This window comes from Portunus trituberculatus, chromosome 14, assembly GCF_017591435.1.
Source record: "Portunus trituberculatus isolate SZX2019 chromosome 14, ASM1759143v1, whole genome shotgun sequence".
Taxonomy (NCBI): Eukaryota; Metazoa; Arthropoda; class Malacostraca; order Decapoda; family Portunidae; genus Portunus; species Portunus trituberculatus.
Window position 1 is genome coordinate 18,239,184 of NC_059268.1, and position 15,000 is coordinate 18,254,183.

Sequence of the window (15,000 nt, forward strand, 5' to 3'; positions counted from 1 at the left end):
TACTCCACTGGCAACTGACAAGTGACAAAGTTATAAACACAAATTCAATAACACGAATTAACCGATATTTCCGGCATTGAATATCATAATCCTATACTCAGCGAATTATCAACTATTTAAAGGCATTAAGAGCTTCCATCAAAGTGTCACCGACGACCTGGCGCGGATCAGGGCATTGCCGCACTGTACGAGTCGTCCCCGCTTTTAACGCAGTAATGGATTGCCGCCACGGATCACGCCAAGCGCCCTGCAGCTGACACGGCACGGAACCCTGGCTCTCCATCACCCTCCCTGCCTTTCCCTGTCGCCAACAAACCTGATGCCCTGAGGAGCTAAGAGGCTTCCCAACACTGCACGATGTACTGACACACAGACAGGCTGGTGCTACATACGAGCACAGCTCTCTGGGAAGTATAAGCAAGGGCAGGTGTATATGTACGTACGCGGCTTCAAATTTTAAGCTCTTCACTTCAACCTTCCTTTGTGAAGCTGTAAACTGTATGGTGTGAAATACAAGGATGCGAAGTACAAGTGCAAGGTATAAGTGTGAGATGAAAGTGTAAAATATAATTGCCAGATATAAGTGGACCCTAGCTTCTGTGTTGACTGTGTGGTGGAACAAGGAAGGGCTGTCTACTGCACGCTTGTCACGTCTCCTCTCTTCTTCCTCAGGAGTGACATAAGCCCTTATTTTTTCCCCTCCTCCCCTTCACCGTCATTAATAATTGTCAGGGTAAACTTTAACTGTGTCAAGGAACTCAAGAATGCACGCGGTAATTGCCGTAGGAAATAAGAAGACACTCCAGGAAATTATCTTTTAAATATTCAACACCTTTCATTAGTGACACCTGTGGTTGAGACTCTCCCCTCCAAGAGCTTGCTAAATAATACAGAGACTTGCTGGTTGCCTGGAGGAGGAGGAGGAGGAGGAGGAGGAGGAGGAGGAGGAGGAGGAGGAGGAGGAGGAGGAGGAGATGTCCGCAGAAAACAAAACACATGCCATGAGAAACAGACGGTAAGTAACGTTAATAAAAAAAAAAAAAAAAAAAAGAAACAATTAGCTTATAAGGCATTCTCAGTATTTCAAGCAAAAGAACGGCGCTTTATATTACTCAGCCTTGTTTTGCGTGTCAGCGCCTCGTGTCTCTGTGCCGCTCACGATATGGCGGAGAGTATCAGTAATGAAATGCAATGATGAATAGGACCAGAATGGAGCTAAGATTAGGATTAAAATAAGGATACATGGAATATTACAGGAAGAGGAAGGATTGGAGGGATCGTCTGGTGAAACACAAAAAGAGAAATAAGCGAAGGGAAGCAGAGGAAGACGGGAAAGGAAGCGGAGAAATGTTATGAGGTGCCGGACAGACTAATGGATGGTGAGTGATTGGTGATGACTCGCAATGGCCTTCATAAATCCATCCTCGTTTAGATCACAAGTGGTTTGCCTCGTTGCTCTTCAGATATATTCAGTGGAGAGCGTTGCGAGCCTTGACGCCAAAGGAATAAAACATGCAAGAACAAACACCAGCACCAGTAAACTTGTTGGTATTTATGGAGCCGTGATAAAGTATGCTGTCTAAGGAGTGTATTCTGAACCCCTTTTGCCCGCCACTCCACTTCCTGAAGTTCTCGTTAAAGTGGCACGGATTTTTAAGGGTGTTTTTAGTTCTAGTGACAGCTCAATTAGATTTCTACATCATGAATAGAGGATACACTCTTGAGAACCCGGCTAATCATCTTTATGACATTGGAAAACAGTCGTGGTGAAAGATCAAGCAGTTTTTAATAAGGCTCTAACTCTGAAGGAAGAGACGTATGATAGTAAAGGTCGAAGAATCCTCCCCACCCACAATTCCCTTCCCTTCAGCAGTAGTAGCATAATATCAAAGGAAAATAATGCTGCCGTATGATAGTAAAGATGAAGTCTCCTCCCCACCCACAATTCCCTTCCCTTCACCAGTAGTAACATAATATTAAAGGAAAATAATGTCGCCCAACGTGGGGCTCGAACCCACGACCCCGAGATTAAGAGTCTCGTGCTCTACCGACTGAGCTAGCCGGGCGCTTAACGTTCAATGGTTGAGGTGGTGCTGAGGATTATCATTTGAATAACATTATGCCAAGAGTAACTGAACCATGAACACACGGTCGTACATAGATAAAACATACACACACATACAATAGCAGCAGTATTATTATTATTATTATTATTATTATTATTATTATTATTATTATTATTATTATTATTATTGTTGTTGTTGTTTATTAACCACAGCTTCACAATGCGGATTAAGAACATGACAAATTCATACTTCTCCCTTAAACAAATGCGTCGCTCCATTACAAAAATAATGAATAAAAGGACCACTAGAAAAATTGCAACATAAAAACGCACTCTGATTAAAAACTATCCCCGAAAAATGTTTGGAAACAGAAATAACTACTAAATGCAATATCAATACAAACTTCAATGGACACACACACACACACACACACACACACACACACACACACACACACACACACACACACACACACACACACACACACAAGGTTAAACTCAATGTCGATATAAACTACGACAAACAAAACACACACACACACACACACACACACACACACACACACACACACACACACACACACACACACACACACACTCACCTTGGTCCACGGAGACGAGGTGTCCTGCATTAAGAGAATATAAAAATGGATTAATAGACATCGTTAAGAAGAAACAAGACACAAAACACTATAAGAAAGTAAAGGAACCAGCCAAAAAGATTTCCTAGTATAATTTTCATCATTATCATCCTTACTATGAACATGCCAGTCATCATCACTATTCTCACCATTACTATCACCATCCTTCAAACATTCATACCTTTCTCTGGTAAACTCTGGAACTCTCTGCCTGCTTCTGTATTTCCATCTTCCTACGACTTGAATTCATTAAGAGAGAGGTTTCAAGACATTTATTCAAGATTTTAGGTAAGTTTTATTCTTTAAGGGAACTGACAATCAAGTAGGCCTTTTTGGTTTCAAGACAATTATCCCAGACTTTAGATAACTATTATTCTTTGAGGGGACTGGGAATCAAGTAAGCCTTTTTCCTTTCGTTTTTCTGTTGTCCCTGGCCGGCTTGCGTCTTGTATAAAAAAAAAAAAAAAGAAAGAACAACCTTCACTGCTGCAATATTCCTACCGTTCACTATTCAGTCCCATTTAAGTACACGTTTCAAGATACTTATAATTTGGCTATACCTTGAAGAACTAGCATCTATTTTTCTACTTTCCTTCCTTTTTTTGTTAGCCTATACTACCGTCCAATCTTGCATTAAAAAAGGAAATGAGGAAGTGTCCAAATTCTAATGCCAGTCAGAAAAATGAAACACTATTAACGTCTCTTACAACACATTACACAGCAGTCTGTCATTTTTATCTCTCTCAAACTGGCAATGACTAAAGCTCAGTCCAGTTTTATGAGGGAAGGAATGGGTGGGAGGGATAATATTTAATACGTGATATATTGCACTACATCATCATTTTAAATACAATAAAAGAGACGTAATTATCAATATAAGCCACGTACCATAAGACGGGTTGCTGGCTGTGTGAATTTGGGAGAAAAGGAAGATGTAGGTTAGTGACAATAGCAGTGATTTCAGCAGCTTTATATTGTCACACACACACACACACACACGACTAGTAATGAAGTAAAAATGTAAATAAAAAGGTGTGAGAGATGAGAGAGAGAGAGAGAGAGAGAGAGAGAGAGAGAGAGAGAGAGAGAGAGAGAGAGAGAGAGAGAGAGAGAGAGAGAGAGAGAGAGAGAGAGAGAGAGAGAGAGAGAGAGAGAGAGACCAAATAAATAATGAAAAACAAAAACACACGAAACCAAACAAATCTCGCAAACCCAAAACACACAACCATAAAAAAAAAAAAAAAACGGGAATAAAAACCAACCAAACACGAACACACAACACAAACACAAATACTGAGCAATAAAAGTCATCGAAACTAAAAGAAAATCATAATAACCACCACCACCACCACCACCACCACCACCACGACCGCCAGCCATCTCAGCATACATCACGAGGAAAGGAACATGAAGAAACGGAGGGAAGGACTCACTGAGAACATAGACGCTGACGGGAACAAGAGCGACGTGTCCCTGGCGATCCGAAGCTCCTGCCTGAAGGTGAAATTCCCACCGAGTCCCGTCCGGACCTTCGTTCAGAGTGATCACACCAGATTCAACGTCGATGGAGAACTGCTACCGAGAGAGAGAGAGAGAGAGAGAGAGAGAGAGAAGTAAAAGCTTTGTCTAATATTTATATTCTAATTGTTGAAAGTCCATCTATAGTTCATGGTGCACTCAATGAAATCGTGTTCAAAATTCATTCGTGTGTATTGGAGAAGAGAGAGAGAGAGAGAGAGAGAGAGAGAGAGAGAGAGAGAGAGAGAGAGAGAGAGAGAGAGAGAGAGAGAGAGAGAGACACACACACACACACACACACGCACACACACTGCAAAACTTTAAGCATTAGTCTCCCGGCGGGTTTATTTTGATATACTAATGATCGAAGGGAAAACAAAGGATCTCCCTCGCTAAGTATGTTTGTTTGCCACTTCTCACTCCCTGCTAGTCATTTATCTTCGTCTTTTTTTATACGAAAGTCCTCATTACTCTGTGTGTGTGTGTGTGTGTGTGTGTGTGTGTGTGCGCGTCTCTCTCCCTCTTTTTTCTCTCTGTCTTGCTTCAACACTTCCTCGTAAAAATATTCCTCGTAGTACTTGGCACGGCTGAGTTCATTTGCACCAAACAGGTTGAAGGAAAAAAAAAAATAAACTGGTGAGGAAAATTGATGAACAAAGTAAGTATTCTATTTTCTCCTTGTCGTTTCTTTCCTCCATGAGTTCCAGGTGCATTTTGTTGTTGTGCGCGTTCATTGTTCGTAGAAAAGTGGAGAGTAATCTTTTTAAACAGGATAGGGAGTAAAATATTGAAGGAAATTAATGAACAAACTACAATTCTTTATATTCTGTTTGCTGGTTCTTCTTTTTATGGTTTTTTTTTTTCTCACAGCGAGTTATTTTCAAACTGGTGTTGTGTGTATTCAGTGTTACAAGAATAGTTATGATTTTCTCTCTCACTCACTCTCTCTCTCTCTCTCTCTCTCTCTCTCTCTCTCTCTCTCTCTCTCTCTCTCTCTCTCTCTCTCTAAGGCCCATATTCTGAAACACTTCCACTTTACCTTCACAATTTTCAAAGGGGTCTAATTGAAGCGACACGGGTTTTTAAGGATGTTTCTGAAATTCTAGTAGCATGTTAATAAATTTTCTACATTATCAACAGGAAAAATATTCTTTTGAACTCGGCTAATCGTCTCTGTAGCCTTTGTAAATAGTCGCAGTGAAAGAGGGAAGCGTTTCTGAATACGGCTCTCCTTCACTCACTCTCTCTCTCTCTCTCTCTCTCTGAAACTGTAGTACACATCGCATGAAAAGTAAGAGAGTAAAACAGAATACAAAGAAAGGACAAACAGCAACAGACCTTTTGGCCGTTACGAGGTTTGTGATGAGTTTACAGTACAGTTAAGTGCAGTAGTGTCCAGAAATGCACCTTTTATCTAATCCTTTATAGAAAAATTGAAAGAGAGCACTGGAAAATAGGGTAAAAGAAACAATCTCTACAATTTGTTGACTAATACTGTTATAGTCGTTATCGGTAATAATATAATCTAACAATGGCCAGGAACAAACCTTTGCTATGCTCTTCTGCCATTAATTTTTCAGGTCCCACAAAACAAAGCCTCAGATTAGTCGCCCTGGCTTTATGACTTTACATAAAATCTAAAAACACAATGCACCGCAAAGCCAAATAACTACATATCAATCAAGCAAACAGCTATCACTCTTTGCTGCTCGTTCATCCCTCACTCACCGCCTCTGTCAGCTCCACGCCATGAAGGAAGTAGCGGTCGAGATCCCCGTCATCGTCACTCGCCCTCACAGTGCCCACATAGCTGCCTGCGGGAGGAGAAAGGAACGAAAATACAGCAGCTATAACAGTGGCGGCCTTCATCAGCTTCCTGCCGCTGCTGCTGTGTGGGAAGCCAAGGCTGTAAAAAGAGGACCTATATATATAGAAAACACCGGCATTATTTCTCCCAGAACACGGAAAACTAATAAAACTGGAGAAATATTAAAGCGACACCAGTTTTTTTTTTTTTTATATATATATATTTCTTTGTCTTATTCATGCTCAGAGTATGGGAAAACTGAGAACAGGCGTACACACACACACACACACACACACACACACACACACACACACACACACACACACACACACACACACACACACACACACACACACCTGGGTCTTTGCCGGGGTGCGATCAATAGTCATTCTTTGCACCCACCACACACTTGCACCACGATTCCCACACTTTTGTTCCGCGTTACTCGTTTCCTGCCTTGTGATTAGCCCAAATATGATTTCTTTTTAATTCAGCTCTATATTCCTCCTATCACTTGAGCTATTTTGGATTACAGTATCTCAGAAAATATGATTCTTTTCAATTCACTTTTTTTTTTATATTTCTTTTCTTATCGCTTTATGTTGTTTCCAGGTATAATACTGGAGTTATTAATAGTCCTTCATCGTTTTCTGTCTAAATCTCAGTTATGTTATCCTCGGTTATACCCCCTTCAATACAGAGACGCATTTTAACCTTGATTTTTTGGGTATGATTAGACGATTTTATTTGCATTAGGAAGGGTCTATGGAGGTCAAAAGATTAATGAATGGCCTGAGTCTTTACAATTCTAATCCCAACATATGTTTCTGAAGCTGTACATAATCACCAAAATAGTAACCAGAATGAATATGAAAACGCGTCCTGCTACTGAAGAGATAAATACATGAAGGGAGATAGCAGGATAGTGGTATATTGGTTCTCAAATAGTGATAAATAACAGGAAGAGCCAATGTAAGCAGGTTGTTTGTGCCGATTCAATAGGGAGCTTTAAAAAGATGATTATTCAAATTTATGGATAGGGGCAATTCAGTCCAGGTAGATATGCCAGTGTGTGTGTGTGTCTGTTGGCTCGTGGGTATCTTACGGCTTTCCTTATGTGCTTTTCACGGGAATTTATGGACTAAAGAGGATATTTTTTCGGGGTACCTCCTATCTCAAAGCCCACCCGCTAGGAAACACTTGCCCCGAGTGAGGTAGCCCAATCTACACTCGGACCGTGGACAGGATTCGAACCCGTGCGCTTGGAGACCCCTCGGACCCCAAAGCACGCATGGTTCCACTGTACCACGGCTTACGCAATGATGGTGCTTTTGTTCCTTATACGTAATAATAACTCTGGTCTCGTGGGGTTCATCTGTGCATCCCTCTTGGCTAGAATATTTTTGAATACATATTAGACACGTAAATGCAAATCATATATTGAGTTTTGTAAGAGTCCACGTGTGTATTATCCTGCCTAGTCTTGATGCATGGTGACTGATAACTTGGCAACCTTTACCTCAGTCTATTAAGCTTTGCCGTTCTCTTTTTAATTCTATACAAGGTCTGTCAAAGTATATATATATATATATATAAAAAGGTGCTAATATCCTGCTTTCCATCAAATATTAAACACAGAAAGGATACGAAAATGGAGGCCAATTTTTCATACATATTCGATGCATCATGATGGATATTATTATTGAGAGAGAGAGAGAGAGAGAGAGAGAGAGAGAGAGAGAGAGAGAGAGAGAGAGAGAGAGAGAGAGAGAGAGAGAGAGAGAGAGAGAGAGAGAGAGAGAGAGAGAGAGAGAGAGAGAGAGAGAGAGAGAGAGAGAGAGAGAGAGAGAGAGAGAGAGAGAGAGAGAGAGAGAGAGAGAGAATGAAAACCTGCTAATTTGCCACTCCTTCGAAAATATATGAACATAGAAAGGATGGTAAAATGCTGGCCAGTTCATAACACACATTTTATATATCATGATGGATCTTGTTGTTTAAAATGCAGTAATAGCGTTCTCTGTCACCCGCGCCAGCCAGCCAGCCAGCCAGCCAGCCAGCAAGCAAGCAAGCAAGCAAGCCAGCCAGCCAGCCAGCCAGCCAGCCAGCCAGCCAGCCAGCCAGCCAGCCAGTCAGCCAGCCAGCCAGCCAGTCAGCCAGCAAGCAAGCAAGGAAGCAAGCAAGCCAGACAGCCAACAAGCCAGCCAGCCAGCCAGCCAGCCAGCCAGCCAGCCAGCCAAGCAAGCAAGCAAGCAAGCAAGCAAGCCAGCCAGCCAGCCAGCCAGCCAGCCAGCCAGCAAGCAAGCAAGCAAGCAAGCAAGCAAGCAAGCAAGCAAGCAAGCAAGCAAGCCAGCCAGCCAGCCAACCAGCCAGCGACACACAGGTGGAGGCTTGGCGGGGGAAAGACACCTCACTTAATGACTGCTGAATGGAATAAGACAGAACTCATCCGTTAAAGTCACCATGAACATAACAAAGCAATGGTTCTTTGTGGTATGAGCTATGAGTATTACCTGGAGATTAAAAAAAAGGAAAAAAAAACAACAACAATTATAAGTGAGTAAAAAGGAGGAAAGATATGACAGTTATAATTGGATAATGATTCAGGGGAACAAAGACTGGCGGAGATCAATACCTGCGTTGTTCATGTCTCCGAGTGATAGTACGAGAAACTGTTTTGCTTTTGTTAACTGGATCAATAAACAATGATACGGAATAAAAAGAACCATCACGTAAGTTCTTAAGTTTAACCCCGTCAATACTGAGACACATATTTACCATGATTTCTGGGTATGATTAGTCGATTCTCTTTACATTAAGAAGGGTCTATGGAGGTCGAAAGATTAATGGCCAGTCTTCACTATTGTAATCGCTTCATAAGTTCCTGAAGTTGTGTAAAATCGCCAAATAGTAACCTGAATATGAAAAACGCGGCATGGTATACTGAAAGGGTTAAGTTCCATTCCTGCGGGGACATCACACCAACAAAGACAAGCACTCAGGATCACGGTACAAAAAAAAAGTTTGGAAACACTGAATTAAAGTGACACATTTTTTTTCCTGGCTGGTGGTGGCGAGAAAAAAATGTGGTGTCGGCCTCCCTGCCTCGCCAAGTTGCCAGTGCCGCTCTACGTGTCGGCACCCAAACTCGGCAGCGACTTTTCACTGCGCCAGGGATAATTGGGATGAAAAGTGAGGGAACTCTAAAGAAATTATACAAAAAGAGACTACCGTAAAAAGCTTTTCACTCGTACTGGAACCAACAGAAGGCAGTGGAGGGCGGGAGGAGGGGAGGATGATGGCCAGGGACTTCCAACCAGGTCCATAATTTCTCTCGCTCCGCAAAGCCACCCCATTTCTTTTTCGGTTTTAACTTGTAGGCGCCACAAAGCCAGCACAACGTTTCCCTTCCAGCCAGATTGCCAGCCCTAAGCCCCTCCTATATAGAGCGTCGACCAGTACTGCCCACGCACACACTGCCTCACGCTACAAATGTTCACTGACCAACAACTTAATGCCACACCAAAGATCATATACATCACACATTGTCTAACTTCAGTAATTAACCCCTTCAGTCCCATGATGCCTTTTCATATTCATTCTGGTTACTATTTGGTGATTTAAAACAAATTCAGAAACATATGTTGGGATTAGAATAGTAAAGATTCTAGCTATTATTCTTCTGACCATAGACCCTTTCTAATGCAAATAAAATCGTCTAATCATACCCAAAAATCAAGGTAAAAATGTGTGCCAGTACTGAAGGGGTTAAGCACAATGGATATTTAGCCTAAGACAGAAGCGTAATGTTATAAATTCTCTCGATGTCCAAAAAATAAATTTACTCTTTACCGCATTTTACTTTTAATATGGAAATGAGAAAAGGAGGAACATTTATCAAGATTATTATCATTATTATATTTTTTACGAATTTCTCAGCCCAGACTAGCACTTTTAAAGCCTTTTCGAGCTGCAAGGAGTGTATATTACCACCATGACTGCGGGAAATGCGCGCGCACACACACACACACACACACACACACACACACACACACACACACACACACACACGTACTAACACCACCTCACTTGTACCTTCCAACACGTACCTGTCCTTGCAAACTCTGAGACGGTGAACTGGTAATGCTCTGAGTCGAAGTGCGGAGCCTCGGGGGCGTCTGTCACTTGGATGTTGACCTTGGCAGCAGGTTTGGGCCACTGCCACCCGTCGCCTGAGCACCCGTCACGCAGCCGCCACACACACGAGCGTATATGTTAAATAGATGATTATATGCAGGGATATCGAGGGAAAGCTAAGTGGATATATAGAGATTAGTGAGCGATATGGAATAGAAAAGAGATTAATAATTCACGCCTCATCTATTTTATCCATCCCACACCCTTACCTAAAGCACCCTACAAACATTACAGACTACCCTATTCCCTATCCACACTCACCCTATCCATTCTTACTCACACTTCACTCTTACACCTCCCCACACAGTAAACATTTCACACCTGACTGTACTTGACATTCACCCTACCCACTTCACATCCATTCCTCACCCTAGCACGTCACACTCACCCTGCTCCTCTGCTGTGACCTTTAGAGTGTAGTGACCCCCGGTGCTCTCGTGGTCCAGCTGACGGAGGGTGTAGATGACTCCTGCGTCGTCTATTGCAAAGTTGACAGAGTCGCTCACATGGTAGGTCAAGGAGGAACTCGCACCCTCCACACCCACCTGTTGTATAAGACGTGTGAAAAACTTGAGAGATGAGATGATCAGTGGAATGTGACGTAAATGAATAGAGGGAGTGAGGGAAAGGATGAGAGGGAGAGGAGAGGAGAGGAGAGGAGAGGAGAGGAGAGGAGAGGAGAGGGAGTAGATGAAGAGGGAGAGAATTGTAAAACGTTTAAAAATACTGTTTTTTTATGCTACTACTACTACTACTACTACTCTTTTTACTGCTACTACTATTACTACTACTACTACAACTATTGCTACTACAACAACAACAATTACTACTACTATTACTACTAAAACAGCAACTACTATTATTATTACTACTACAACAGCAACTACTATTATCACTACTACTACTACTACTACTACTACTACTACCCTCCATATCAGCCACAAATACAAAGCCAGCGAAGCCAAAGTGAGTGAAAAATAGATAAAAAGAAAAATGCAGGAATGAAACACTAGCGAGAAAGGAAACAAGTGAAAATCATTGAGTGTCTATCTGTGTCTGTGTCTTGAATTTTTCCTCTCTCGTTCCGTATTGAAGTGTTGCAGCCTTTGACACTCCCTAAGCTGCCTGCCAGCCTGCCCTCCGCACCGGGGCCTCAACAATACCCTAAGTGCATTCTTGTATTTTTATCTCGTGTATTTATCCGGAAGAAGTGCTAGTGTGCGTGTATACGTGAAGAGGAAAATTCTCTCCCTTTCTCTCTCTCTCTCTCTCTCTCGTGATTTCCTTTGTCTTGCCGAGGCTGCCATAACGAGCAGTTCTCCTTTCGTATTTCCCGGAAACTGCACCGAATCAAAGTGGACAGGCGCCACACACTCTCACATTACTATCACAGAAATTGCCTTTTACTTTTCTTATCTCTGGGAATCGGAACTTCAAAGCAGGAATGGCATCTAGACATGGCATGGCGACTCGCGGGGTTCACTTGTCTCAATACGTTAGGTTGGGCCCTGTCACTAGCACTGGTTTGAAGAGGCGATGGCACTGTCTAGGGGAGGCTCATCGGCTGTGTTCTCTGCACCTCTTTCACCTCATCACGCCACCGCCAGGCCTTCACCTCACCGCCTGCCACCACACATCAGCAGGCAAGGGACGCCCATCACGGTGACGACCTCGAGTGTGGCCGATTTAAGGTTTTGAAGTGATAAAGGTGCTTGTAAAATGTTCAAATAACGATAACAACTACTGGTGTTTCGTGGAAGGTGTGATGTTTATGGCACCGGGAAGTGCTTTACGCTTCTTCATTCGTTCTCACGCATTACATGAAGCAAAGTAATTGAAAACATCACAAATTCCCAACGGTAAGATTCAAAGCGTATCAGCAGCCAAGGATATTAGACAATGCTATTTGGAATATCGTAATATGAAGTTGAATTTTCCTTTCGCAAGAAAGTTAAGTGTACTGGGAGGAAGGCAAGAAAGCCAGGTGGCGCTACAGGGCCGAGGATCAGGGGCGTGTATTTCCTTCCGTTAAGAAATGTTATCCTCTGATAATGAATGTAATCTTCAGTGAAGAAACACCACTTCTTGTTGGTACTGAAACAAAATGGCGAGTTCCGATCTTTCCTTTGTTGGAGAAGCACGCAATGCAGTCAGGGTGAAGGTGAAGTGGTCTCGAGTAACACCTTCCAGTATTAAGAGGCCGTATACATATTTGCCCTCATCTCTGGGAGGGAATGGCACAGTCTTGCCGCAGCAGCAGTGCACGGCAATGCAATCACCATTCGGTGAGACACCTGAAGCCAGGGATCCGCGGCGATCCTCAGGCCTGAGGCAGCGATTCCGCGATCCCCGCCGCCCATGAACAGAAACTTAATAGAGAAAATATTGTGAGAAATGTGAAATTAATATAAAAGTTAGACAAACTGGAGATTGTCTTGAGCTTATGGCGAAGAAATGCTTGGATTTTAAATTCCTAAACGGCTCAAAGGATGCCCCGGAGAAAAGTCTGAGGATCAGCGAGCCAGACCTGCCCGCACCAGCCCCGCTAATGGAGGGAATAAGTTCCGTGACTGACCGGATATCCTAAGTATACTACAAGATACACACACACACACACACACACACACACACACACACACACACACACACACACACACACACACACACACACACAGACGGGCCCGCTAATCTCCGGTGGTGGTCAACTGGAAGCCTCCATGACAGCGTGCACAGCTGGACGTCTCCGTGACCGCTGTCCCGGTGCTTTATGCCTGGATGAGGCCATTTGTACAGCCTAATACCGCAGGCTGAGCTGTATACCACCATCCACACGGGTCTTCCCCATCTTTGGTCCGCTCTCTCTCTCTCTCTCTCTCTCTCTCTCTCTCTCTCTCATACCCTACATACATACACACACTCACACAATCATCACCGATCGCAGTTCTCCTTCCATTCACCTTCATCCTCTTCTTTCTTCTCTTCCTCTTTTACCTCACACTTTTTTTATTTCTCGCTCTCGTCTCCGTCTTCCTCGCCCTCATCTTCCATCTTCCATGCAACACATGTCTTTCATTTCTATAAGAGGATGTGCTTCCTAAAGGGACTGTTCTCCTCGGGGCAGTCCTCACCCCACCAACACCCGCCTGATCTGCGCGACGCCCGTGCATCGCACTCAACCTTCGGCGGCCCCTTCCTTCCCACAAAGCTCCGTCACGGGGGTGGCGGTGCGTCTCATACTTTCTTTCATAGCGTTTTATGGTTCTCGTGCTTCACACTTTCTCCTCTGCCTCTGGATTTGCCCTGACTACCTTACCCTGGAAAGAAAATTACGGTGGAGGAAACTTTCCCCTTTACTTTCTTTCTCAGCATAATATCGTTTCTGTTTGAACAACTTCTTATTCTTTTACACAGAGTTGTGTTTGTTATCCTGTGGGCAAAGTGGGCACTGAGGTAAAGAATAACAAGACTGGCTGTTGTGCTGCATTACTTATACTGTCTCTTCAGGAAAGGCAAGCTGACATACGCCAACACTTTTATTTCCCGCGTGCTGGTTCTGTCTGGTCACGGCCTGTGTAGCAGTACACATGAGTGCCAGGGTCATTGGTGGGCCCTCGCAGCAGCTTCAGCCTTGGGTCGGCAGATGGCTGGCGATGGACAAACCTTGCTTTCTTGATCCTTCCTCCTTCTCCCTTCTACAGGGAATGCTGAAGCGCAGGGCCATTGTGGCTGGCACAACTGAATGCTGAATATAACATGTCACACCATCGACAAGTGTTTGGTGACCACCCCACAAGGAAAGCTGCTTCCCTGCAGCTGCATGGTATTCAACACAAACGTTCAGGAAGAATTGCTATCACTGATTGATTACACTCAAAATTTGGCCCATTCTTCTAGTTTAGATTTCTACGCTATATCTTGTAAACAATACCACGTGACTATAAAAACTGCCACTGAACACAGAATGCGAGAGGCAGAGAGCCGCCCGGCAGCAGCTTGCCACCATGAGAAAACATGATTTTTTATTGCTGGTAATACACAAGCCAGTTCACCAATTCGTGCTGTCAGAATCCATTACGCGGCACATTTTACCTGCTGTCTGCACCGAGGCGTTGTTTCTTCATCAGTTTCTTAATTTCCAAACACACTGGTAACATTTCATGCAATACACGCGGCAGCGAAGTTACTTATGAGCGCAGGAACACAAACAGAGGCACACAACACTTCTCAAACACCATGCCTGATTATTGGGCGGGGAGGGGGAATGCGAGGAGTAAAGAGGCAGCAGCAGCAAAGTTACAACACACAACTAGTTTCTCATCAGGAGCGTTGAATAGAATGAAGTGAAACATTGTGCGAGCCTGTAGTTCATTTTTAAACATGTTGGTGTAGTATTGATCACTTGGCGAGGGAAGCTTTTTTACCAGTTCATAAGCAAACTCTGGTGAGGACGTTTGCTGCTCCTTCCATCGTATACACACACTGAATAATACAGGAGGTCAATACGTCATGGCTTTGGAAGAGGCAGGAGAGCTATACTTGCCGGAAAAAAAAAAAAAAAAAAAAACCCGTGACACTACAGAGAAGGGTGAGAATGTGGCTGCTGAGGGTGAAATAGAGAGGCTAAAGATGTGGATAGGATTAATGTCACGGATGGATAATAAAGACAAGAGGAAGATAAAGCACTACAATATAAGTGGAAACAAGGATAAAAGACTGTATCTAAAGGTAAGAGAGAGAGAGAGAGAGAGAGAGAGAGAGAGAGAGAGAGAGAGAGA

At 43.3% G+C, this 15,000-nt stretch overlaps 1 protein-coding gene and 1 non-coding gene across 4 annotated transcripts in view; both read right to left on the reverse strand.

Annotated features, from left to right (window-relative positions):
* The window catches only part of LOC123503356 (neural-cadherin-like), a 294,789-nt gene that overhangs the window by 45,987 nt on the left and 233,802 nt on the right, over nt 1–15,000 (reverse strand). Inside the window, exons 5-10 of one of the 3 annotated variants that reach the window (XM_045253035.1) lie at nt 10,614–10,770; nt 10,138–10,260; nt 5,953–6,038; nt 4,140–4,278; nt 3,595–3,612; nt 2,668–2,691 (exon numbers count right to left, since the gene is read on the reverse strand). In XM_045253035.1, the coding sequence (XP_045108970.1) occupies nt 2,668–2,691; nt 3,595–3,612; nt 4,140–4,278; nt 5,953–6,038; nt 10,138–10,260; nt 10,614–10,770 (547 nt within the window). Of the gene's footprint in view, nt 1–2,667; nt 2,692–3,594; nt 3,613–4,139; nt 4,282–5,952; nt 6,039–10,137; nt 10,261–10,613; nt 10,771–15,000 lie in introns of all 3 variants that reach the window. The other 2 variants (XM_045253034.1, XM_045253036.1) reach the window with 2 other exon arrangements.
* On the reverse strand, nt 1,994–2,066 carry Trnak-cuu. Its single transcript has one exon. It is a non-coding gene; the product is annotated as a tRNA-Lys (tRNA).